We start from the raw sequence: 26394 nt of genomic DNA, 5'->3' as shown, positions 1-26394 counted from the left end.
ATGCCTCAGGAACCATATATCAAACTCGAATTTTATCTATTTAAATGTTGTATTCACCTCCCATTAATAAACCTTTATTTCACTCAAACTGCGCGGTAAATCTTCCATGCTGAAATATCTTCTTTGCCCAATTAATTCAAAGGAAAACACCAAAATGATTAGTAAAGAAAAATGTAGGGTTTGACATACCCTTTTAATTTGTTTTTAAGTATTTTTAAGGTTTAAAAGTGTTTAAAGTTTGTAATTCCTAGTAGGGAAACATTATCTGAATGTATACCCTAATGGCAAACCACTGTAAAATGCTACAGCTGCATTTGGGGCAGCAGGGTAGGGATTCTCTTCAAAGCACCCCAGCTTTCTTCATGAGAAGGTCAGAGGTACACTGGTTTGTATTATTGCGACATCCAATGGGTGATCTAAAATTGCTTTTCCTTCAGCAAGGGCTTTAGTTATGAAAAGGCATTATGCTTGACCTCCAAATTTGGCTGACAATTTACTGATGAGATTCATAACCTTTGGGTTGCTCTGATATTTTGACATATTTGCTGGGTTCTGGGCCACGTCCTGGAAGGCCACCATAACTTCTGGATCCTGCAAAAAAAGAATGTTTTTTTTTTTTTTAAAGTATTTAAAAAAGTATTCTATGGGGTTAACACATTCACTATCTTAAACCCCACCTCTTTATTTAGACCTATAATTTTGTCCTGGCCAAGTTAATTGGGGTTTGGATGTCTCTGAAGTATAAATATTATTAATGTGCACATGAACGTCAAACTCAATTATTTGACTTTAATGAAAAATAAAGCACATACAATTTTGATTCAAAGGAAATAACTGGATATAATTACCAACAATTACAAAGTATTTCCTATAACTCAAGTTTTAAAAACTTAAGCTATTCTTTTTGGAAAAAAAAAAATGAATGTCACAAGTACGTAATTAGCTATTTGGCAATTCAGATCAATAAAACATGTCTAACAGAGTAACCTTTGTTTCCGCACAGAATAATAAAGAAATGCCTTAGTAACATAAAATTCAACTTTGTTTTTCCAAGTCTTACCTGCATGGCTGCAAGAACCTCTGGATCACTAAGAATTTCATTGAGCCCAGGCATTCCTGCCATTCCAGGCATGGCCCCTCCCATTCCAGGCATTCCTCCAGGAAAATTACCAGGCATTCCCCCAGGAAAGCCACCTGCGAAAATAAGTGAAAAACTGTATAGACACCAACCAGATTCCCAAGTCACCAGATAGATACTATTTTCTATTGTGCATGAAAAAGGGGTTCTACAGAAAGGGTGATCTGATCCTAAATTCCTAACTGGGTCATGGTGGGTAGTCCTGGCTCCAGGCATAGGACTTCTTTAGTTAAATGTTTACCTTTGCCTTAAGCAAGCCCTGTCCATTGTTTTTGTGCCTCTAGGTTAACACGACTTTGTAATAAGTGGAACCATCTTTAAGAGAGCACGAAATTTTGTTAACTCTCCTGTAATCCAATCCCCACCTTGCTTTCTCCACCTTATGTTCCCTCCTTAATTCCAAATGCATAAAATAAACTGCAAAACTGTCATTCTCTGGAGCATCTGAGATCTTGCTTCCCGGCAACTGTCATCAGTTTTGACTCAAACTCTTAAAAAAATTCTCTACAAGCTTGAACATTTATGTTGACACTACCAATTAAAATAACACACATGTGCATCACAAAAAACAAGAGTGCTACTAAACACAAACTGGTCTGAACATTCTACTATCCCTCAAAATATTCTCTGTGAGTTTATTTCCACTTTTGTTGTTGTTGTTCATTTTGTTCTTTCGATTACACATTTACGTGAAATCATGCAATATTTGTCTTTATCCGACTCATTGCACTCAGCGCAATACCCTCTAGGTTCATCGAGGCAATCTTTTTCTATCCCCTTCCTTTTAGTCTGTGTGTGTCTTTTAATCTGAAGTGAGTGTCCTGTAGGCAGCATATGTAGGGGTCTTGTTTTCTTATCCATTCAGCCATTTTGATACTTTTTCTTAAGTCCCTCCAACGTTTCCTGTAATACTGGCTTGGTGTTAATAAATTCCTTTAGCTTTTTCTTGTCTGGGAAGCTCTTTATCTGTCCTTTGATTCTAAATAACTTTGCTGGGTAATCTTGGTTTTAATCACTTTGAATATTCTGTGCCAAGCCCTGCATAGCTTCTTTTGAAAAATCAGCTGCCAGTCTTATGGGTGCTCCCTTGGAGGTAACTGCTTTTCTCTTGCTGCTTTTAAGATTCTTTCCTTTGTATTTAACCTTTGGTATTTCAATCACAATGTGTCTTTGTGCGGGCCTCTTTGGGTTCATCTTTTCTGGGACTCTCTGAGCTTCCTGGGGTTGTATGTCTATTTCCTTCACCAAGTGAGGGAAGTTTTCCATCAAATAGCTCTTCAACGTCTTGTTTTCCTTCAGGTACCCTTAAACATGGATATCTTTACATTTGTGTCCCATAGGCTCATTAAATTATTAGTATAGTCTTGGCTTCTTTATTCTTGCCATTCTAATTACGTATCCTTGGCTTCCCCATCTTCTATATCGGTGGTTGGATCCTCTTTATCCACTCTGTTGGTTTCCTCTAATATACTCTTCAACTCAGATGTGTTCTTCATTTCTGACTGGTTCCCTTTTATAATTTCCATTTCCATGTTTTTTATCTCTGTTAAAGTTCTCATTGAGTTCATCTACTCCTCTCCTAAGTTCATCGAGCATCTTTATAATTAGTGTTTTGAACTCTGCATCTGTTAGATTGCTTGACTCCATTATTCCTGGATCTCTGTTCTGTTCTCTCATATGGTTTCTACTTGTCTTCCCATTTTGGCTGCCCTTCTGTGTCTGTTTCTATGTACTAAAAGCAAAGCTCTTAAGTACCCTAGTCTTATTAGTGAGGCTTTGTGTAGTAGGTGTCCAGTGGCACAGTACTGAGAGGAGTTCAGCTGCAGGTCAAATTTAGCCCCGGCTTGTGCCCCTCTGGGGCCACCTGGTAAGATTCAGCAAGCAATCCACATATGCTATGCTTACAGTTGCCTCAAAAGGCCACAGCAGAAACCGAGGCTATTTTGAGTCTTGGATTTGCAGAAGATACAACTGGATGTAGCTTGGGTGGGGCTGTGAGTTAGGGGTGAGGGGGAGTTTCAAGGAATCCTCTGGGTGGAATGACTTCTGTTATCCAGTCTGATTACTTCTTTGAGCTGCATTGCACATGGGAGGGGGGAAGCCTCAAAAGAAGAACACTGGATACCTCCGGCACTTCTACCAAGGAGAAAGCCTCACCTCCAGCCCTCAGTCCAACAACTCAGTGTCCCCCTGTAAGTCCCTGGTGCCCCTCAAGCAGCCAACACAGTACTGGTGCTCAGAGCCAGCAAATCCATCACTGCAAGTCTGGTCACGGACTCGGCCCCTTTAAGATGAGAGTCTGCCACTGCCACAGCCTCTGTCCCACTCAGCTGCTGGGGACATGACAGCCTCGTGTCTTCGCGCCCCCTACCTCCTACTATTGCAGAGTGATTTCTTATTTCTCTCCATAGTTGTAGGGCTTCTGTTCATCTAGAACCCAGGTGACTCTGCTTGCTGTTTGCTCTGATTTTCCTTCACAATTTGGATTTGGTTACAAGAGAGGATGAACAAAGCCTCTGTCATCTATGCCATTTTGCCCATGCCACATCTAACATAAAATTTTTAATTAGAATGAAATTTTCTAGAGGTGAACATTCTAAAGATTCTTCAGTGTCCCAAAGAGTAATGACATTAAATATAATAAACGTATCAGAGCCCCAAAATAATAATATTCTCCAATTGTTTCCAATACTAATAGGTTTAATTTTTCTTTAAAAATACCTGGAAAAGAGCCATACTGAGCTCCCGATTGTCGTCTAGCTTCTTCCTCCTTTAATAGGAAAAAAAAGATAAATTAGATAATAGGAAGGGAAAAGTCTGCTGACCACCTCTACCCTATCCATTCAAAATCATGAAAAAAGTGTAAAATAAGCTCATTATTGAACTTATAAGAATGACAAATTTCAAATGGAAATAATGGACTAAAGCATGGTCCCCGACCCCCGGGCTGCGGACCAGTACCAGTCCTTGGCCTATTAGGCCACACAGCAGGAGGTAAGCAGAGGGCAAGTGAGCAAAGCTTTATCTGTATTTGCAGCCACTTCTCAAGGCTAGCATCACCGCCTCAGCTGTGCCTCAGGTCATCAAGCATTAAGATTTTCACAGGAGCACCAGTCCCTGGGAATTGCTGTATAGAACTGCAGTCAGCAGTAAATAAGAGCCAGGAACACAATACCCTGAGAGCTCTAATATATTATTATTTCCCTTTACTGGTTTAGCTATAGAAACTTTACCCTCTGGGCTCTCTCATGTTCTTCCCGAGCCTTCTTAACCCTTTCCATTCTTTCTTTGATCTCTCGCTCTTCACGTTTCCGCTCATACTTTCTCCGATGTTCAGCAATTTTCTGGGCCTAGGAAAAAAGAGCCACAGAAAAATTTTCTCTATGTAAGTTGAATAAAATCAACACAAATCTACAATTTTGTTAAAGAATTACTTTTCTTTGTGGAGAGCTGTTTAATTCAAAACATAGTTCTGAATAATGAGTTAGATTTACCTGATAGAAAAAGACCTGATGTAACTCAGGCTCTAACAAGTCCACTGTGAAACAGAGGAAAAAGGCTGGGATTTGGGGTTAGAAGTGTTATAAGTCTCAAACAATTAACTGAGGCAAGAGAGACAATTAGGTTTTAAATTGCATGACAATTCTTGTCTGATACCTGCTGTGGGAACACATATACCAGTTATTTGCCACAGTCTAACTACCATTGTTTCCTGTTTCCTCATTCATAAATGAGGGGTAGGAGAGAATATATAAATCTTACAGAACAACTAAGGATTAAGAGAAAAATACATATACCAGGCACTAGTACATTGTCCGTGACAAATATCTGAAATCTCATTAAATGTTGGAGATTCATATTGAATGATTACTTAAGCTTGTTTATGATTTTTTCAAGAACCTCATGCTCTAGAATACCTCACATAATAAACTTGCTGAGTTACCACTGTTATAAGAATAAAAAAAGTAGTCTCCAACAGTAGTAGTTAAGCTGGATTTACTATGTGAATGCATTAAAATTATTTTAACCAACAACTTTAGGCAGATATTATTTGAAAACAGAACATTTTAGCTTTCAGATTCACTGTCATTTTTTAAAAATTATTATATTTATTTTTTCCCCCTCTTTAATTTCCCCCCACCCCCGCCCCCTCCATCCCTGGTCTATGGATGTTGCTGTTTCCCCTTAAGAACTGGATATCTGAAGGAGGCGCACACCCGGGGCCTGGTGCACCGGGGTATGGTCCATGGCTCCATCTGGGGCACAAACTCAGGACCTTCTGCGTGTAAAGCAGATGTGCCAAGAACTACATCATGGAGCCACTCCCCCCGGCCCCGCCATATCATTTTTAAAAGGTCGAAACTTGTTAACTTTCACAAGGTCCTTATGTTTTATATACAGTAGCCGTAAACACCTATGATAAATAAGAATAAACCAAATTCAATTTTGAGTCAAGTTTTGTAGATTTTATTTCCTTCCTTGCTGCAGACTTAATGCCCTCTTTTCTTTCTTTTTGGTTATAATTCTATTGTAGGCTTCCAAACAAAGTAATTGAACTTGCTATAACACAGCATGAAAAATGAAAGCATGAATACCTAATGAGATTTCCTGAGCTGAGCACACACTTCAGTGATTAAAGGTTAAAACTTCCAAATGTTTGTTTCTTTGCATCTGTTTTGCAAGTAAGTTACTGCCTGGAGCTCAGCAGTAGAGCTATGGAGCATTACAATAATGGCTTCTCTTTCTTTAACATACCCTTGGTTGAACTTCTTTCAGCATCGCACTAGCATCTTCATCATAATCCAATTTACATGCGAGGGCAAGATCATGGGCTGCTTCTTCCCAATGTCCCAGAAGTCTGAAACAGATTTAAACTCATTTTAGGAACATTTTACACATACTCCCTTATATAGCCTGGTGTCTTTCTTAATATAAAAAGGACTGTTAAAGAAGAGGTGTAAGTTAAATGTGAACTTACAAGTTTTCATGAACCAATTCAATTACTACGCCCTACTTTATAAAAATTTGAAAGAGCTTAAATTTCCTCTATGGTTAACTATAAACCTCTTTCCTACTAAAAAATATTTAAAAACTTAAAAAATATTGCTTTCTTAATTCAAAATATCATGAAATTAAAAAAAAAATTATAAAAAGCCACAGTTCTCAACTCATCAAAAGCAGAATTAACACAATGTACACTTAACATGCTACGGTCTATACAAGAGAGAAAATAATACATGGGAGCACATTTTATTGAAAAAGGAGATAAAGGATAAATCAGAAACTAAAGGTTGGTGGGGCAGGTTTGAATGAAGTAGGGGAATAGCAATGGAAATGAGACTTCTCTGGGTATACCTGTTAACTCAGTTTTCACTCCTTAAACGTGAAAATGCTTTATACACTCAAAGAAGAAAAGTAAATTAGAAAGGACAGAAATAAAGCAAGCCCACACCTGAATACAAACAGATATAAAAAGAGGGTAATTATTTATGGCATTGACAACATAAACCACACATCGCACAGAAAATATTAATTCGAGTAAATTAAAACGGCATTTTGATAGCATATCTTAAGTGGAAGGTAGGTGAGAACTGCAAAACAACAACAACAACAAAAAACTTTAAACTTAGAGAGTACGTTAATTTTGGGGTATAATTTTGACACAGTTTTATATATACGATAGGATAACACAAGTAGGCATATATATTAGGGACAAAGATTTTAACTCTAGGAGAGCAGTGTTCAAAACAATAAAAGAGAAAACATTTAATGTAAATTTTAATTAAAAATATCAGTATAAACTAAAAATTTCTTTTTTCCCTTAAAATCATTATTTAAAAATGTTTTTTCTAACTGTTCACTAAAATGACCAAAGTAATGATATCCCAGAAGCAATGATAACATCTCATGGCCAAATTTTAGTTTCCATTAATATGATTCCCACTAAAATAAACTATAATTTCTTGAAGAAATGGTTTATTCTAAGTTTAGGACAAGCAAAGTATAAGATGACCTCATGCTATGTTGTACCACAGGCATGAAAATGTTCAACTACTTACTACTGGGATCTCAAGAGGATCAACAGCAATGCACGAGCTCTCCTACACCCACAGGGCATTAACAGATCTTATTTTGACCTTTTACCTATATCTCTGACATATATCTTCTAAATCACTACAGCGAGTTAAGTCACCTAAATACAGCCGTCCAAGCATACCCATCTTCATCTCCACCCACACTTGAAGGACAGCAGCTTTTCAATCTACTTTAACATGTCCATGTCACTGGACATTTTATCCCCGAGCTACAAACACCCATTTGTATAATGTTAAGTTTTGCTTCTAGGAATAATTAATTAATCTTGGTTAAATTCACCTTTTTCTGATTTTTCAGGTGACTTAGCATTGACTAAAGTGACTTGAGGCTAGTGAAGTATTTGTTCTGTAATATGCTGTTTGTTTCATGTTAAGTTACAATGAGAAAATCTGAAAATAAAAGAAAATTTCTAAGGACACCGATATAAGGTGAGGAATAGAGCAAAGAAATAAAATGGAGTCACTATGGTCAAGCTTCTAAATTATTAACTTCAACTGGGCTGAAGCATAAAGAAATGACTATTCTTCTAACAGATGCCAGGAACTTAAACTTTTGAACTTTCCAGACCTGCGTCAATACCTGACACACCTCAGTACACTGGGTGTCAGTGCCTGGACACACATCAAACTTTCAGAATGACTCAAGAAGGAAATGTTCAATTGTCTAGGCCATAGGACATCTGATGATTACCATCTTAGACCAATCCAGGGGCTAAGAACACAGAACTAACTCTTCTCAAGAATACACTTTTTACTATAAGAACCCGCAGCTTTTCTTTCTCCTTCAGAACAATCTGAGTATTTCTTAGTTGTTTCTGGTTTGCAAACGCCCTATGACTCTTGAATAAATCTTTGCTGTTTATTTCTAGACAAAACCTCCTGACTCTGTGAGTTTGGTCAACAAAGTTGACTCTCTTTTCTTGAAGATAATTTTGAGAAAAATCCTTACTTTAAATCTGGCTACGTGTCAAAAAGAGTGGTTTTATTTTAGTAAAAGGAACAAAAAGAATTACTTGTTTGTTCCTTACAATATTCTCTCAATTCTTCATACTGAGCACGTATATTATTATTACTCCGAAATTATATCCTTAGGCAAATTTTTGGCAATTATTTTTTTAAAGCACATCAAAACATCAGACTTAAATAAAGAGTTCTGAAAATAAATAAATTCCATTACTTACCTATGTGCTTTCCCTCGCCACTTGTAGGGCTGCGCTGAGTCAGGATTTATTTCAATAGCTCTGTCACAGTCTCGGATGGCAGCATTTGGCTTCTGTAATTTGATGAAGACACTAAAAAATATGTGTGATATTAAAGAGATTTCATTTAAAACAAGAACATCACTGGGAACTGCCACAGAAGCAATTCTATTTAAATAAATGAGCAGAAATTATTCACTAGGGGATGCTATTTTGTTACGTTCTCACCTGGCTCTCTTGGCATAAAGAATGGCCAAACGAGGATTCAGCTTGATGGCATCTGTGAACAAGTCAATGGCTTTCTGTAGTTCACCTAAAGTGAAACAAAAGTTATTGAGAAATAGCTAGAGGGTAAAAAAATATTAAGAAAAATCGTTGATTTCTTACGCAAGTAGTCTTTCACATCATTTAGTCTAGTTAAAAAAAAAGACCAGTTTCTGAATTAATATACAAAACTGGCTCTTCAAATAAAACTTTACCAAATGTATACTGTAAATCACTCAAGACAGGTAATACCACACTCATAGTAGGGCTCAATTTAAAAAAAAATAATAATAAATGAATAAAATTTAAAGGATAAAATCAATCATTCCATTAATTTTTATTTTATCCATTAAGTTTAAAGGATAAAGTTAAACATAAAGAAAAAAGTACCCCTGCTAAATACACAAGGCTTATTAAAAATAAAATTTATTATTTGAATTCACAGGAATGGTATAAAAATTCAAAATACCCAGACCTCATGAAAGACCATAACCTACATTTTTAATTCATTTCTTGTATCCATTCACATAGTTAGCTTCTCTGTTTATTGGTTCCTTCAGTAAGTCTTCCAACAAATAAAACATACTACAGAATTAGAACAGTTCTTTGCACAAGTCTAATTCTTGGACACAGAAAACATAGGGAGGCAAGACAAACTGAATTTTAGAGTAAAGTCACAATTCACTTTGAAAAACATATTTACCCAGCTAGTAAATGTGTAAAGGACCTTAACAGAACTCACGAAACAATGCAAAACAATGTTCAGTCTTACTAGTTACTACTATGTCTATTACAAGTTATTATGCCAAGATGTCTAATAAGCAACTCACACCTACCATGTTCAAAACTGAACTCTTAATTCCTACCCTCCCTCCCTATCTCCAAATCCATTCACCCTACCCCTATCCCTAAATTCCTGATCAAATAAATGGCTCTTATTTAAGGTCTTAGAGGTCAGCAAACTTGTCTGGTAAGGGCTGTATAATAATTATTTTAGGCTTTGCAGACCAGAACAATCACAGCCGTTCAACTCTGCTGTTGTAGTGGGAAAGCAGACACAGACCACACGTACATGAATGGGTATGGCTATGCTCTACTACATTTTTACAATAACAGTTTGGCAACTATAGGCACATCTCACTCTTTTGTGCTTCTCTTTATTGAGTATCATAGATGTTGAGATCTTTCCAAATTGAGGCAGAACGATTCCGATTCACTTTATTGTGATACTTGCTTTATTGCAGTGGTGGAATCCAACCCACAATATCACCAAGGTACGCCTGTACTGATCTATCTCAAGCCCAAAACCTTAGAATCATATTTGCTTCCCCAATCTAAAACCTAAATCTTCTCATTCTATTTTCAAAATACATCCAGAACCTAACCACTCTTCATTTATCACCCTAGTCCCACATTTGCACACTGTGCACCAATGGGCCACACGACAGTTTGTTAGCAAACTACTGGCTCAATATGGTTCAGTTTCAACACTGGATCATTCCATTCCTTTTGATGTCTTTGAAAAATTGTTTTTAGTAGTTCCCAAGAGAAAAAGCTAGAACTGCAGGAAAAAAGACATGGAACAGGAAATGAGGGTTGCAGTGGCCAATCTGATTCCAAGACCTGAGAAGCTGTTCAGTGACCAACATATATACACAACTTATTAGAAAACAAACATGATTATTTAAGAATAAATTAAGTACATTTCCTTTCAATTTGTAAGAATTATTTTTTCAAACAATCATTAACTTGTTAGGACTTACATACTTATTCAAATGTTTGGACCTATAGCTGTATTACAAATGAAACTCTTATGCAAATTTTTTGGCCTAGGAGTTCTGCGAAAAAGTTAAGACACTAAGGGCACTGTAATAAACAGTCTAGGAACCTTTGCTCTAATCCAAGTCACCATCATCAGCCACCTGCACTAGAAAATAAGACTCGATTTCTTATTTTCCCTCTCTGGGGTCATGAAGATGCCATCTTGGATCCGTTGTGGGGAGCATAACCGAGAAGCCCATCTTTTGTACTCAAGACTACATTTCATAAGCTGCTCCCAGCTAATGACTGGATACAGTAGCAAGGATACCAAGGCAGCCTTCCCCCCAAGCCCATTCTCATGAGATGTGCAACTCTTCTAATGGGCAACTTTGTCTTTCCAAGACTTTCTCAGAAACAGACCCATAGTTGAAACTTTTCCTATAACAGCCTTTCCATGTCTCCTACACAGGGAAAAGACCTACATGATCATCTCAGCGCCTGCCCAGATCCCAGACGCCTCTGGCTCTTATCCTGCTCTCCCACTTCCCCCCAACAGGTTATTTTCCTAATATATGGTCTGGCACATTGACTCAGGTTTTAGCTTCTACTTCTCCAGAGAACTAATATACCCTTATTTGTCCATTCAATTTGATTTACATAAAGTAGCAATAATCCTTTTCAAAAGCAAATTCATGTCATTATGAAACTCCCCTAGTCAAAAAACCCTGAATGGTTTCGCATCACCCTTACGGATAAAATCCTAAAGTCCTTTGCATGATCCACAAAGTTCTTTAGTTATCTATCTATCCATCCTACTCACCACCTTCACACCACTCCAGGCACTTCTCTGACCTCCATTCTACCGATCTTACCCCTTTTACTCACCACACTGCAGCTACACTAGCCTTTCTGCTATTCCTTGAGTATGTAATCATCCCACACACTCTCCCAGTTAGTCTCTGTACTTGTTCTCTGTCTCAAAAGCTCTCCTTTATGTGGCTCACTCTGTTCACTTTGCCAGATGCTTTCCTGACCACCCTATACAAAATATAACTTCCATCACTAACTACTCCTTTACTCAGCAATATTTTTCTTCATTTTTATCTTTATCACTTAAGATATTATAAGTTTGTTAATTTTTGTTCACCAGTAATACGTGAAGTCCATGAGGTAAAAAACTTGGGTCTGTTTTGTTTTCCACTGAATATCAAGCATCTAAAACAATGCTTAGAGCACGGTAAGCCTTCGGTAAATATTTGTTGAATAAATAAATATATTAAACTTAAAAAGAATAAAAATACTAATAATGTAACAGATGGAAACACTAATTCTCACTTAATAAGAATATTTACGCTTTATTAATACCAGTACCTTAATGAGAACAGCACCAGGTACTATTCTAAGCATATTACACATTATTTATTCATGTATTCCTCATAACTCTATTACGTAGGTACTATTATCCTTATTTTATTACAAAGGAGAAAACAGAACAGGAAAAGAGAGTGTCTTCTCTAAGTTTACCTAGCTAGTGCCAGAGCTGGGATTCAAACACAGGCACTATTGCTGTGTAAGTCCAGTGTTTAACTATATTCCAGCCTCTCCAAACCCAGGTGGGGCCTGAACCTATAATCCCTGGCTTACAATACTAGTGTTTAATCCCTCTAGGATATACTATAAAATTGTATGTATTCTAAAATTAGAACTAGGTTAAATTTACACACAAATGTAGCTGAGAAGGAAATAGGGAAAAACAAGAACTTGACTTATTAGAGGTTGGTGGCTTCATTTTCATTTTGTTAAATTCTGCTAAATCAATAAATAAGAAAATGAATTTTTTAAAATGTAGACAGTACGCCAAAATAGTGACAAAAATAATAAATGAGTTGACAGTATGGCACTCCAAGATTCTAGGCAAGTCAAAACCCCAGAGCCCTCAGGTTATTTATTCATGAATCTATAAAATGGGAGCAGCATGAGGTTTTAATGAAATAAAACACAGTAAAACATAATAAAATCGCCAGGCACGTAGAAAACAAAAAATAAATGGATAAATAGACATTTTAGGTGGTAGGAAAATTAAGAAAAGATTATAGTATGGAAAAGGAATGGTAAGGAAAAGAAGTGGCTGAGATCCACTGATGGGTATAAATTAAAAGCTGAAATAGGTAAAGAGCTTTACAGAGAAACACTAGAACACAATTAAAAAAGAAAAAAAAACATTGTAGGACAGTAAGATCCAGCTAGAATGGAAGATTAACAGTCAAAAAGAAGACAACAAGGTTGGGAAGGCAAAATATGGGATCGGACTCTAGCAGGCCTAAAAATATGACCTTCAAAGATCTTCAAAATATATGTAAAAAGTCACAAGTTATAAGGGAGTGTTTTTAACAATAAAAAGCAGTTTTATGTAAGCATAATCTAAGGAGAATGACTAGAAAGCAATAAAGGAAACAGACATTTCAGGTAGGCAAATTATTAAGGCCACTGCAATAGTATAAACACTTAAGGACCTAAAACTTAAAAAGGTAGGGTAAGGTTACAAAAAATGGAAGCAAATATATTTTCCAACCTGAAACAGCCATTGATATTGAACTTATCTGGAGATAAAACTAGTCATCTTCTAAGTCTATGAATAAAGTCTAAATGCACATTAGCATTCTGTTAACAGCATCTATTCAGCAACGGCATTATGACACACTATCAAACAGCTATGAAGGGATCTGCATAGTACCCAAGCTAACAAACAACCTGTCTTTATAAATTATAGCTGATTAACAATATATTAACTGGCACGCTCCTGCTCTGCTGGGGTTTTTGAAGTAGCTCTAACACTCAGACTAGAACAAGAGCATATGCCTATGGCCAGCAATTGCCAAGAGTGTTACTATGTAAAAAGTTGAGGCCACTGTTCTAACACTTTTATTGAAAAAAGCCTTTCAACTTTTTAAAGCCTCTTCTCAGTGGAGAAAGATTCAAGGATATAATCAGGAAAGCAGAGTTTGAACCACAGTAGGATCTGTCTATGCCCTGAGGCAAGGTAACTGATGCCTGAGTGATGTCAGCCTCTTTATCCAGGGGGAAAGGGTGGGTGGAAAATAAGGATACTTTTTTCTCCAATATAAGATATTCAATAAATTTGTTTCCTTCCCCTTTCCTACTATTTTAACAGTTACAGTGGTAGAGAAGAGAATGTTCAGAATATCACAGAAATGTAGCAAAGAGTAAAAATTCACTCACCATCATTTAGGGCATCAATGGCGGCCCCCTTTTTATCATTTGCCTGATCCATCATCTCCTCAGTTATCTAGGAGAAAATTGAAAGCAGACTTAGAATTAGTAGAGAGAACAAAGAGAAGAAAAAGAGAAATTTGGACATTTTAGGACCAGAGTAGTCAAGTCAGAACTCCCATTTTCATTCATTCTTCTCTGTTCTCCAAGGAGCAAAGAGAATAATTACAACTGATTAGTAAGAAATTATATAGGATGACCTTTAATCTTTTTTTTTAAATTTTTTATGACTTTATTTGAGCAAAAACTGAAAACTGCCAGGAAGCAAGACCTAATATGCTCTGAGCTTTAATCTTTTATATAAAATAACAAATTTCACTCCCTATACTCTGTCTTAGACATTACCGTCGCTTCCCTCCATCCCAGCTTCCCTCCATCCCAACTTAAGCAGGTTATTCTGCTCTTGTCTTGCCAACTCCTTCCTAGTTATTCACAAATATTAAAACTCAATCTCTACACAAGTAACTAAAGCTAGTTCCTTTCAGACTTGAATCTTGAAAAGAGAAAAGAAATCTCATTTGTTTCAACAAACATTTATCGAGTACCTATACTAAGACAGAACAGAAGATACAGAGATACAGACAGCACAATGATTATTAAAAACTTCGAGCATTTTAGGTAGGAAAGTTAAAAAGCAGTTTCCTTAACAAAAAGAAAATTTTAGGTAGTAAAGTTAAGAAGCAGTTTAGGTAGGAAAGTTAAGAAGCAGTTTCCTTAACAAAAAGAAAAAAATCCAGTCTATCACCATTGCTGTGTACAGAATTACCAAAGGTGCTGGCTATTTCATTAAGAAAATGATTTGACAGGTTTAAGAATTGGAAGGAAAGTACCAAGTTGTCTTTATATTTACCTTGAAAACCCAATGGAAGTGACAAATTATTAGATCTACTATGACAATTCAATAAAGTTCTCAGAAACAAGAGCAATACAAAAAACAAACTGAGTTCTAGCACATCAGCAAAAATCAATTATAAAATATAACAGAACGAGATACCATTCTAAGACCACACACAATTTTTATGGTGAAGGGAAGTAAAATTCTATTAAAGGACACTAGATACCATGTTCATGGAAAGATTACTTTGATTATTTCAACCTATCCCCAAATTAATAAATTCAAAGCAATTCCAACAAAAATTCCTACAAATTTTAAACAAACTTTAAAAACTTTAAAAAGGACCAGATAGTAAGACATCCTACAAAACCAAGGTAATTTGAAAAACAAAACAAAAAAATGATGACGGCTTTGATTTATGACAATATGGTACACGATACCCTGAACAAGTCTAAAAACACCCTTTTTAAAAGCCACCTTTGACCTAAGAACTCCTCAAGGAATGAAATGAAAGCTTAAAGTCCAGTGAAATAGCCAAGTGCTGCTCCATCTGCTTTCACACATGAGGCAGGTGTCAAATCTGGTGACCTTGCAATTGTTTTTGAAGACGGTGCAGAACACGTGAACAAAGTCTAGATTCAGATGAAGAGAATATGTGTTGTCTAATCAGACACTCTCCAAAATAAATCTGAAACCCCAAATGCCTATACCTGCATGCATAATGGTAAACCAAAAACAAACCTGTCTCAAAGAAAGGGACAGCCAAGTAGAGAGAAGAAAAAAAATTTCCTCTGTAAACTCCTAACCACAAGCCAGGCTTTCCAAGAGAATTCACATTACTATGTAGTTAAACAACAAAAAAACCACGCCAAAAATTTAAAGTGGTCTTCGAGTTGGCAGTGCCAACTCAGGGTCTTGATAAAAGCAAACACAACCCTCTTTGGAGGAACACAACTTCTATTCAGGCCTCAAAAATTTTCCACAGGTGAAGTTTCAAAGAACTCACAGTTAAAATAACACGTACATGCACTATCCACAAATAAACAAGGTTCCTCAATGAGCAAGAGTCAGTAAAAATAACAGAAGAATAAGACCAGAAAAAAAGTTCCACAAGAATTTAATTTAATTGTTTGAAAATTAAAGCAAGTTTGGAAAATGAGTTAGGAGCAAGAGACTTATAAATAATCAAGTGCACTTTATAATTTTTTTTTTTTTTAACGCCTACAGCACCTGGTCTTCCTAGGTGGTCTCCTATCCAAGTACTAACCAGGCCTGACCCTGCTTAGCTTCTGAGATTAGACGAGATTGGGCACGTTCAGGGCGGCATGGCCGTAAAGCAAGTGCACTTTAAAAAGAATCAAAAATAAAGTATTAAAATGAAAAACATAAGCATTCGAACATCAATGGAACAAAGACAAAGAAAGCATGCATAATTCAGCAGAGTGATAGAGATGGAATTTAACAGTGAAGTCTAGTACGTATCTAACTAGGGCTCCAGAATGACAACAGAGAGAATGGGGAACAGACACTATTTGAAAGAGATACTAGGTGAAAATGTTCCAGAGCCAGTTAACAACCCTAGAATTTAAGATGCCCAATAAATCCCTAATAAGATAAAAATTATAAATCTAGACACATTGAAGTGACAAAGTATCAATAAACAGAAGACATAATTTTAAAAATTCATTCTACAAATAGTGACAAAAAATATTTATATTTGTTCTTAAAGATGCACAAGACCTTTATGGAGAAAATGTTAGTAAGTTATTGAAAGATGCTAAAAAAAAAATACCACATTCATGGATAGTTAATCTCAATAATGAGATGAATCTTCTCCCTTATTTGATTTAGATTTATTGCAATTTTAATTGGAAAAAATATCCTAATTTTTGGTAAGGAACTTAACAATACGTTTCCAAAATTTATATGAAAGAATAAAGGGCCAAGAACAGCCAAATACTCCTGAAGTGTTGGGGGTCTCTGCCCTACCAGATAAGACAATACAAAGCTATGCAAGACAAATATGTCATTAGTACATGGGGAAAATTACACAGAACAAGAGATCACCACCAAAACAGACCCACAAATATATGAAAACATTGTTGAGGAAAGGAATTCTTCAATAATGGTACTGACAGGTAGATTAAAGGTTGAACAGCAAATATATAAATTTCCAGAAAGAAAAACAGTATGTTACAATTATAATCTTGAGGTAATAAACCATAACATACAAAAGTTATTAATTTAACTGCACTAAAAGATTAAGGCACTATAAAGAAAATGAGATAAGCCACAAATTGATAGAAAATATGTGGAGCCCATAGACAACAAAATGTTAGTCTCCAGAATATAAAATGAACTACAAATCAATAAGAAAAAGACAAACAACCCAGAATAAAAATGGGAAAAGTCAGACTAGGACTTCACAAATACCTGTGAATGACTAGTAAACATTAGAATATGCTCACCTTCATTAGAAATCAGGCAAATGCAAATCAAAAACCATAAGGACGTCGCATTTCACGCAATAAGACGGGCAAAGATAAAATCTGACAGTACCAAGAGTTGGTGAGGACATGGACCAATCTTTTAAGTTGCTATTACCACATTACAGTGTTTCTCAAGCTTTTTTATATAATCAACCCACCTCCCAAAGTGCCTTTTAAGACATTTTTTTCTTAATTCTCACCCACTCCATTTTTAATATCACAGATATATAGCACATATGTTAATGTTATGACCCTTTGGAAGACCATTAACCATTGTAATATAATATGTTTTTTTTCAACACCCCCCTCCCAAGAACCAATTTTACTGTCTTGAGGGCAATATCAAACCAGATGTGACAAAATCATTTGTCATTAGACATCCCATTAATAGACAATTCCCTTTGTAGTTATATATAAGCTAAAGAGCAGTCAAATCAGCTGCAAATAGAAAAAGCAGGTAAAAAGAAAATAACAAGAACTTCAGAGACTGTTAGATTAAAAATAATGAGAACTTTCAAATATTTTTTGTAGTAAAAGAAAATGCTTTCCTAAGTCAGAAGAAGATTTAATTATGTGCTTATCCTGGAATAATTATGTCATAAAATCATCACAAAAGATGGGACCTTCACATTCCTTACAAAAACAGAAAATAAGCCATCAATCAATCTTACCTCTACATTTTCATCTCCCATTTCTTGAGGGGCATCAGTGTCTGGTTCAATCACACCTTCATTGTCAATTTCTGCCGAAGTCAAGAACATGACACCTGAGGCTATTAAAAACTAATGAACTATGGTTAGTGCAACTAATAAACTGAATATTTTACTTTATGTTAATTTTATTTAAACTGATACACTGTAAAATATTTCCTCATTAAACATGACTTTATTGTTTTGGTAAGACATGTCATTTTAACTGTTGGATTATGTACGATATTATGCATTTTATTGTTAAGTGGCAAGTGAATAGTTTCTCGTATTAAACTTAGACATACTATTGATTTAGTCAGTTTCAACAGATTCAGTTCAAATATTTTGTTCTACATACCAATGTAATGTTAAAAATTTTTTTATACAGATAACACAAGTTACAGTGATAATTTGATATAAATCATGATCAAGTATTTGTTTAATTATTTTTGTTTTAAAAAACAGCATGGATTAATTTTTAAATAAAGGCATGCTTCTGATGCGGAATCAAGCCCCAAAGCTAGTACACTATAACCAAAACAGTAAAGAGAGAGACTGGAAAGAGGTTATGTTGTAAATTTCATGATGAAAAACTAATTTGCTACAGCAAAATGAAACAAAATAACTGTTACACATAAAAAACCTTAAAAACAATAATATTAGACATTTTCAGCAAAGTGAATTTGGTAAATTTACTCTTAACAGTTAAAAAGAGAATAAAATTAAAGTTAGCTAACTGAAATCAGAATTAACATCTAACCAAAAATTTTTAATCAATTTTTAACAGGAACTGTACTTGTAGCTTTGTCTAATTATGAAACAGCTTGATTCCTGCACAAAAAATAAAATGCTTTTAGGTGAAGAGTTGGTAAAAAAAAAAAAAAATTATAGTTATGGAAACTATTAGAAGATTTAAGACTAAAAAAGATATTTTGCAAAAAGTGAAAGATCTTCAATTAAGCCCCCAAATGACAAGCCTTTTCTAATAATATCAAAGGTCAACTAACTCAAAATTTGAAAAGTTTGCAATTACTTTTCTTTAGCTTTTACATAGGTTCTATGAATTAAGAGATTGCCCAGTTAATAACTGGAGTACATATTTATAGTCTCAAAGAACTTATAAATCTATGAAGAGATTAATTTTATCAGTTTCACAGTCCTGAAAACCAAGAACAAAAACCCCACCAAACTCATGCATAGATATTAACTCTTCTAAAATGAACCAGTTTTATCAAGGTGGATGCAAGTCCTAGAAGAAAGTTACTTTTTTGGCACTCAATGCAATTACTGGATAATTTGCATATGTTTAAGACAACTTGCCTAAATGACCCAACTTTTCAACTGCAAATTTTATGAAGTTGGAATACGGATCAAGTATTTCCAACAAAAATGTAACATCTGCATTGAGATGCACTAGAAGTATAAAATACACTGTAAGTAATTTTTCCATACTGACATGTTAAAATGTTAATATTTTAGATATATAAAAGTATACTATGAATTAATCATATACTTGTTTAATTGTGGCAACTAGATATTTGATATCACTGATTTAGTCAAATTAGTAAAAATCAACACAGGATCTTATCATGAGGTTATCAGATAAGAACTACCATTATCTCCTTACCTACCTAGATCACTTTCCTCACTTGATGGTTCATCTGTCTTTATGTTATCCTCCTCCTTCTTACTATCTGTTTTTTCTTCCTAGCAAAGGGAATGCAAATAAATAATACTATCAGTATTTAATAATACACCAGCATCTATATATACCAATTTACACAAATTTATAAACTGTTCACATACATTATATTTCACCTACGTTTCCTTTCTCGTTAAATAATACTATCAGTATTTAATAATACACTCAGCATCTATATATACCAATTTACACAAATTTATAAACTGTTCACATACATTATATTTCACCTATGTTTCCTTTCTCATTTTGTTTTGATAAACAACTTTTAATTTTCCATTTTCAGTTCTCTTTTAAAGTTAAATATAGGTCCAGCCCCTAATCCAAACCTTTTAGAAGATGAGTTTTAAGATTTAAAATAATTTGTATTTTAGAAAGCTAATAAGATGCATATACCATATATTATGTAACACCGTCAACAGGCACTGCAGCCCACAACTCTCCATAATCAAACACATAAAGTTTATGCATTCATAGTAACTGAAATTAAGACTATAAATACCCTCACATTTGCTCAGATGTTTTACTGTCAAACAAATTTACTACAAATCTTTACATTTCTAAGAGTTTGAGTTTCGGAATTGCAAATAAGGGACTGTGGAACTGTAATACAAATGATGAAGAGTCAGAAGAATTTAGAGTACATCCAAATTTCCTTCCCATTCTTCAGTACCCAGTGTGGTCTGTATATCCCATTCGAGATATTCTACATGTACATGACAACTCCACGCTCTGACTTTTCCATTTAACGAGAGTATCGTGGAGAACCTACCGTGAATGCTCCACCTAGAGCTGTTCACTCAACTGTATTAGTATATCATAAGTTATGTAACCAGCTATTTAGGTTGCAACATCCTGTTTCTTAAATACTGGAATCAAAGTCCATCTTATTACAAAATATTTGCTGAGTTCCTACCACGTGCAAGGTTCTAGGTGCTTTAGCATATATTGAAAAAAAGAGCAATCGCAATTCTAAATCAGAATGTATTAAAAAACAATTTTAGCAAATAATTTCATCTTCATACATATTTACTGCACAGCAAAATACCCTACTCTAGGGCTCAGAAACTACCAAACTTACAAAGGAGTCATCTAAAAAACAGAATACTTTGGGGGCTTTTGCTTTAACTTTTTTCATTTCACTTGTTCGAAGGTATAATTTTTAGTTTCACATCCAAACAGATAAACCTTGTTTAGGATTCTAAATAATAACACAGCAAATTTTCTTAATTTAAGACAACTAATTAGAAAACTTGGGGAAAAAATCTTTTATACACGAAGGCAGAATATAGGAGAAAAAAAGAATTCTCAAGGAAGCATTTTTGAGAGTATATAACCCCAACTCCCTTCTCTAAACCAGCCACTGGTGACCTTCTCTGGATCTTACATACCCTTTGAGCAAATATGCTAAAGAAACACCATGAATCACACTCAGAAACATCTCTCAGAAGGTAGGGCAGAAAAAAATTACGAATTACTGATTTGGCATACTGGTTCATTTACTTTGCAAATACTCAAAGTACCTACCCTGCACAAAGTACTGTGCTAAATGCCAAAACACAAATGTACACAATCACAGAACTTACCACCTTACTACCTAGATTATGCAAGTAATATACATATAGCATTTATTCTCATTTATTCTAAAACATAGTGAACATTCAACCCCAAATTCCTGGTTTTAAATTAGATTCAAGGAATCTGCTGTCCAAATAGAAATTTTACAAAGATTTTATTTCCAAGTGATCTTGGGAAAATCAGGAGTTTCTTGGGAAAACATCCCTAAGAAACCTTATAGTGCTTTATCACTATACGTACAAATAAAAAAAATTCAAAACTTACCTTGATATTTTCTTCTGATTTAGTTTTATGAGTAGCAGGTGGTATTTTACCCCCCATGCTTGAGAAAGATGAGACAAAAAGATATTTGTTTAGAAAACTAAAATTCACTAAGCCAAACAACTTATGCTGTAAAGTTAGATGTTTAGATGATTACCTTTTCAAACCTTACTTGAAGTTTGACATTTAGTAAGAATAGCTCAATTAAATTCAAAAAGGCAGTTTAGAGAATAATTTTTAAGTCATCATATAATAATTAAAAATGTTTGTTTCCTCTGACTGGGACCTACAAGGATTCTTCTTGCTTATATTCACATTCCCCTCACATTACAGATTTTTCTTCTCATTCCCTCTAAACTCCACCCATCAGTACCTCCCGTTGGCAAACCCTTATACCCAAATATTCCAGGGCAACACAATGAATTATGTACAGCAGGTCCTCATACAACACTGTCTCACTCAACATTGATTATAACATGGATGAAATGCCACAGGAATTTAATTCTTGTTTACATCGATTAGCCTATAGCAAAATTGGTTTCATTAATTGTCATTTAGCTTAAAGTCACAGAACCTATCAACAACGTTAAGTGTGGATTCACTGAACAAATAACTTTAAAACAAGGGAGGTGGGAAAAACTACGATAAACTAGCACTGTATGCTCCACTTCAGGCCGACTCTGCAGCGTGTGGGCTACATGCAACAGAGCAACAACTAAAATGTTCAGTGGATTAAGAGCACTCCACAATAGTGAAAGCTGGAGGTCATAAAGACTTACCTGAACTTTGCCTTAAAAAAAAAAAGGCACCATTAACTCTTATGTAAAACAAGGAGCTACATTAACTTGGAAAACAGAAAGGAACCTATTCCAAAACACCCTAAAGTGTCGATTCTTTGTAACTGGAGTTATCATATCCACCTTACATTCATTTCAGTTGGTTGTAATTTCTAATCATAGGGTACATGTATGTTGAATTTAAATGACTACTGTTTTTCATAAATTCTTTTACCAATTTACACTTCTATTAGCAGTGTATGAGAATTCCAGTTGTTTCACACACTGCCTAACATTAGCTACTGTCCACATTATTTATTTTGATAGGTGCGTAGTAGTTATCTCATTGTAGTTGAGTCCTTTTTCATGTATTCTTGGCCATCTGAATAGTCTTTATTATAAAGTTTAACTCTCATGCAACTTTCTATTAGGTAGTCTAACACACTTATTTGTCACTGTTCTTTGTATATTCTGCAATTGGAGCCCTGTCAGTTTTACATGTTGCAAATACCTTCTTCCACCATGTGGCTTGCCTTCTCACTGTTAATGTTATCTTTTGATAAAGACGACAGGAAGCAAGAATATAAATGTAAAAAAGCAAATGTAATAAAAAACAAAATTCGGAGTTTCTTATAAATGTGCATTTTACCATTCCTTTTTATGTTATAGTTACCAAAAAAAATTTCAGGTACTTAGTATCCCTAATAAAGAAAAATAGTTCCCATATACCAGTAAATAAATCATTACACGATCAAAAACATCTCAGTTTGCACTCAGCAAAGCAAAATGATTTAATAAGGAACAGGCCTATAAACACAAGAGAATTTTTTAAAACTTTTACAGAAAAACTACTTTTCAAAAGAATATAGTAATCAACTATTTAGTTCTTTGGGAAGTGACATGCCTGCCAAAAAATGTAGTAAGCTATCATCCTAAGGAAAGATTAGACAAACCTAAGCTGAGGAAAATTCTACAAAATAACCGGCCAGGAACAGTCTGCCAAGGTGATGAAAATCAGGGAAAAACTTAAGAACTGTTTTCAGAATTTAAGTGATTAAGAGGCATGACAAAGAAACACGACATGTAATTAGGAAGATTAGATAGTATTAATGCATCAGGATTTGTTTCCTGGGTTTGACAGCTGTATCGTTGAGGACTGTCCTTGTTTGTATAAACAACAAACTCAATGGTGTTGGGGGCACAATGTTGGAAACAGTTCAGGAAAAAAGTTCTTTGCACTGCACTTGCAATTTTTCTGCAAGCTAGAAATTGTTTCCAAGAAAAGAGAAAAATTTTAAACTTGGGAAGAAACAAGAGGGTTTATTCATAAGCTAGATTTAAATTTTCTATCATTCCAAATTCTAGTTAACCACTGGAAGGCAAAACCAATTTATAGGGATATAAAGTTCATTTAATTCTTCCAAGATTTAAAGCTAGCTAGTTCCCTGCCAAAAATCGCAAACTGGACTAGTATAGGCTTTCATGTTAACAAGTAGGGCTGGTGCAGAAACCTTCCTCATATGAGATCACAAGACCAGTCATAATTCTCTTATTTTGATAACATTCAATCTACTCCATGCTGTATACTTACTTATGCACATGTACAAAAAACTGGGTGCTATATTCTAAAATCATTGAGCGTAGAAATGCATTCCATTCGCTTCATTTAAAATATTTACTGGAAAAGGACATACAAGATACACAATAAAGTTGTTAAATGAGAGACAAAAGTGTCAGACAATGCTGCTTCTAGAAAAACAAAAATATCCCAAGACATATTTATTGAAGAGAATGTAGTCTCTCTGGATCACCAATGACCAGGGGGCCAAATCTTTTTTCTTCATATTTATTTTTGTCCAATTTAAAAGGTTGTTAAATTCTTTACATTGAGTTAAATTTTAAGCTATAAACAAATGGTGGAAATTATGGTTAATAAGCAAATGTTCTTCAACGTCTAAGCCCGGGTATCTATGACTAATTTAGTATGGAGAGAAATCTGACACGGTTTCAATTGGAAGAACCCTTATAGCAGAATTAGGCCTAGGAATATTCCTGGACCTAGAAATCTCCACATTCAGCCAGATCTGTCATCTTGGACTGCTTTAAGAAGAGTGATATGAAGGTAGAGACAAGAGGATCTGATACACTTCAAAAACCAGAGATTACAAAACTTTAAATTTAGATTGAAACAGATAGCAAGAGCTATGTTAACATCTCAAATTAAATTTAGAATAAGGTCCCTACACATGCCAAGATGTTTCATCCCATACTTAAACCAACAATTTAGGATGCCGCAAGAAAAATATAAATGGAACCAGAAATAAAAACTGGAATTACCTATGGGAAACATTAAAATAAAAATATGGCTAATTTTTTAAAATAATGCCTGACAATATTTTTCAGACTTTAAATTGGATTTCTTAATATAGCCATAATCACTTCTGCACAATTTACATACATTATTCTTAAATGTTTTAACTTTCTTCAGTGTCCCTTTTTCTCTATAGGCGTGGAATAAAACAGTATATCCACTCAGTATAATGTTCATTCTTGGTGCCAGCTATTTCTTCCTGTGGTATGTGTCTGCTTTACCTGGAATTTTAGATACAATTTATTAATTGTAGGCAGTTTCCTCTAATGAGTAGGCATGGAGAACAAAAGCATACAAATATCTTAAATGAGGCTTTTAGATCAAGTTATCGTTAATAGTAGTTATTAAATTACTACAGTAACTAATTTTAAGTGTTCTCCGAATTTTACAGTATGTAACATGAGCAAAAATCTTACAGTAGCTAGAAAACTAGTGGGGAAAATAAAGGCCGAGAAAGCTCTTACAGAAAAAAAAATACCATCACAGAAAACACTGGTAGACTTTAAGTTTCTTCCTGAGAACAGCTTGTTAGAATATTCTTTCAAATATTTGGTAATCATGGCTTCATCTTACCCTATAAAATGTTAAAACAAACAGATCAATGTTTAGAATGTTACCTCTTGAGTCACACTGCTTTGCACTGTTGTTATTTATCACCAAGAAGTGCATTTGCATGTCATCTCTTAAATTCTCCATTAGTAGGGATTTTTAAAAATCATTTTGATTTCTTTCCTCCCTTAAATTTCCCTTCAATGTTTAGAATATGAATCTCTATTATATGGTAAATATCGAAACGAATTTCTGTATTTATTCATCTGTAGCCCCAGTTAATAAATAGTTTTCCAGCACCTGGCACAATGCCTAGTCAATTAATTCCGTGCACGTAGCCAAGTACTCTAGAGTTAAAGATAAGAATAGATCGTGGAAACACGCAGGGCCTTGAAAAATCATTTTTCTTAGTGTTTTAAAGTGTTGGAACTGCTACTACGGAGATACCGGTGATTTCCAAAATAACTCTACGCAGTTAGAATCGCTGTAAACTTAAAGGTAATTAAATACAGCTATCACTATTATAACTTATTACGGCAGTACTTTAAGGCAAAGTGCGTAAAGAAGCTGCTGATTGTCACTGCAACCTTAGCAGGACACCACAGATTGCAAGAAAAGTCCACGCGAAAGCAAAGTCTTGCAGCTTTCTCCCCTCCCCCTAGCGTCTAGTACTCAAGTCCCCGCAATCGTCTGCATTTGTATTTCGCCCAAGACACAGCCCCGGAGAACCCAGAGTGCAGGGACCCAGCTCTGCCTTGTCCTTCCCCGCATGTGTACTAAGCTACCGAATTCTCCATTAGTCCCTGGAAGTCGCCTCCCCTTCCTGGCTAGGGAGCGAGCCACGAAGAGGCGACGACTCCGCTGGCCCTCGTCGCGAAGCTGCCCACTCCTCTGCCCCGCGCCAGCTCCGGCCAAGCTAAGCTCCCCCTCCGGCCGTCCCTCTTCCCACCCCCAACGGTCCTCGGGCCCGGGTCTCACCTCTCCACCCACTCCCTCAGGAATCGCATTTCCTCGGTGTGCAGTACGCTCGGATCCTGCTTACACATTTTCACGAAGGCCCGAAGCTCGCTCACTTTGCGGGGATCCATGGTCGGGAGGCTGCGGCCCGATTCCAGGCCCGGGCACTAGCGCGGCGTGAGCGCGTAGAAGGGGGCGGCTGCCGCGAGGCAGAACAGACTAGAACCCCCTGGCCGCTGGCTCCGCCCACCAACGGTCTCGTGACCCCGGGTCCTTCGCCTGTGCCTGCCTACTCCCTTCACCTCTGCTCCTGCGCACTGGCTAGAACCTTCTAGAAGTGTGGCTGTTCATGCTTTGCCTGCCTTCGTCCGCACTCTCATAGTCTTAACTCTGAAACAGTCCTCTGGAGGCGTCCACTCCCGCCATCGTGCCTGAAAGAAGG

The 26394-nt window shown here is 35.7% G+C and overlaps 1 protein-coding gene and 1 pseudogene across 2 annotated transcripts; both read right to left on the bottom strand.

Moving 5' to 3' along the window:
* Nucleotides 1-12: 12 nt before the first annotated feature.
* Nucleotides 13-26394, bottom strand: ST13 (ST13 Hsp70 interacting protein). 2 transcript variants are annotated; one of them, XM_039863370.1, is made up of 12 exons: nucleotides 25974-26394; nucleotides 21303-21360; nucleotides 19393-19468; nucleotides 17744-17814; nucleotides 13698-13764; nucleotides 8661-8745; nucleotides 8415-8525; nucleotides 5894-5996; nucleotides 4372-4488; nucleotides 3860-3908; nucleotides 1061-1194; nucleotides 13-591 (listed from the first exon to the last, which is right to left on the bottom strand). In XM_039863370.1, exons 1-12 carry the CDS (start codon nucleotides 26081-26083, stop codon nucleotides 463-465), a joined length of 1110 nt encoding a protein of 369 aa, XP_039719304.1. In that variant the 5' UTR covers nucleotides 26084-26394; the 3' UTR covers nucleotides 13-462. The 2 variants fall into 2 exon arrangements, with proteins under 2 accessions (XP_039719304.1, XP_039719305.1); XM_039863371.1 differs by lacking the exon at nucleotides 25974-26394 and adding an exon at nucleotides 23667-23753 and having other exon boundaries at nucleotides 361-591.
* On the bottom strand, nucleotides 15802-15920 carry LOC120603022 (uncharacterized; annotated as a pseudogene).

The sequence above is a fragment of the Pteropus medius genome, unplaced genomic scaffold (assembly GCF_902729225.1).
Source record: "Pteropus medius unplaced genomic scaffold, Ma_sr-lr_union100, whole genome shotgun sequence".
Taxonomy (NCBI): Eukaryota; Metazoa; Chordata; class Mammalia; order Chiroptera; family Pteropodidae; genus Pteropus; species Pteropus medius.
The sequence above is the reverse complement of the archived record's forward strand: the minus strand, read 5'-3'. Positions and strand labels throughout refer to the sequence as shown.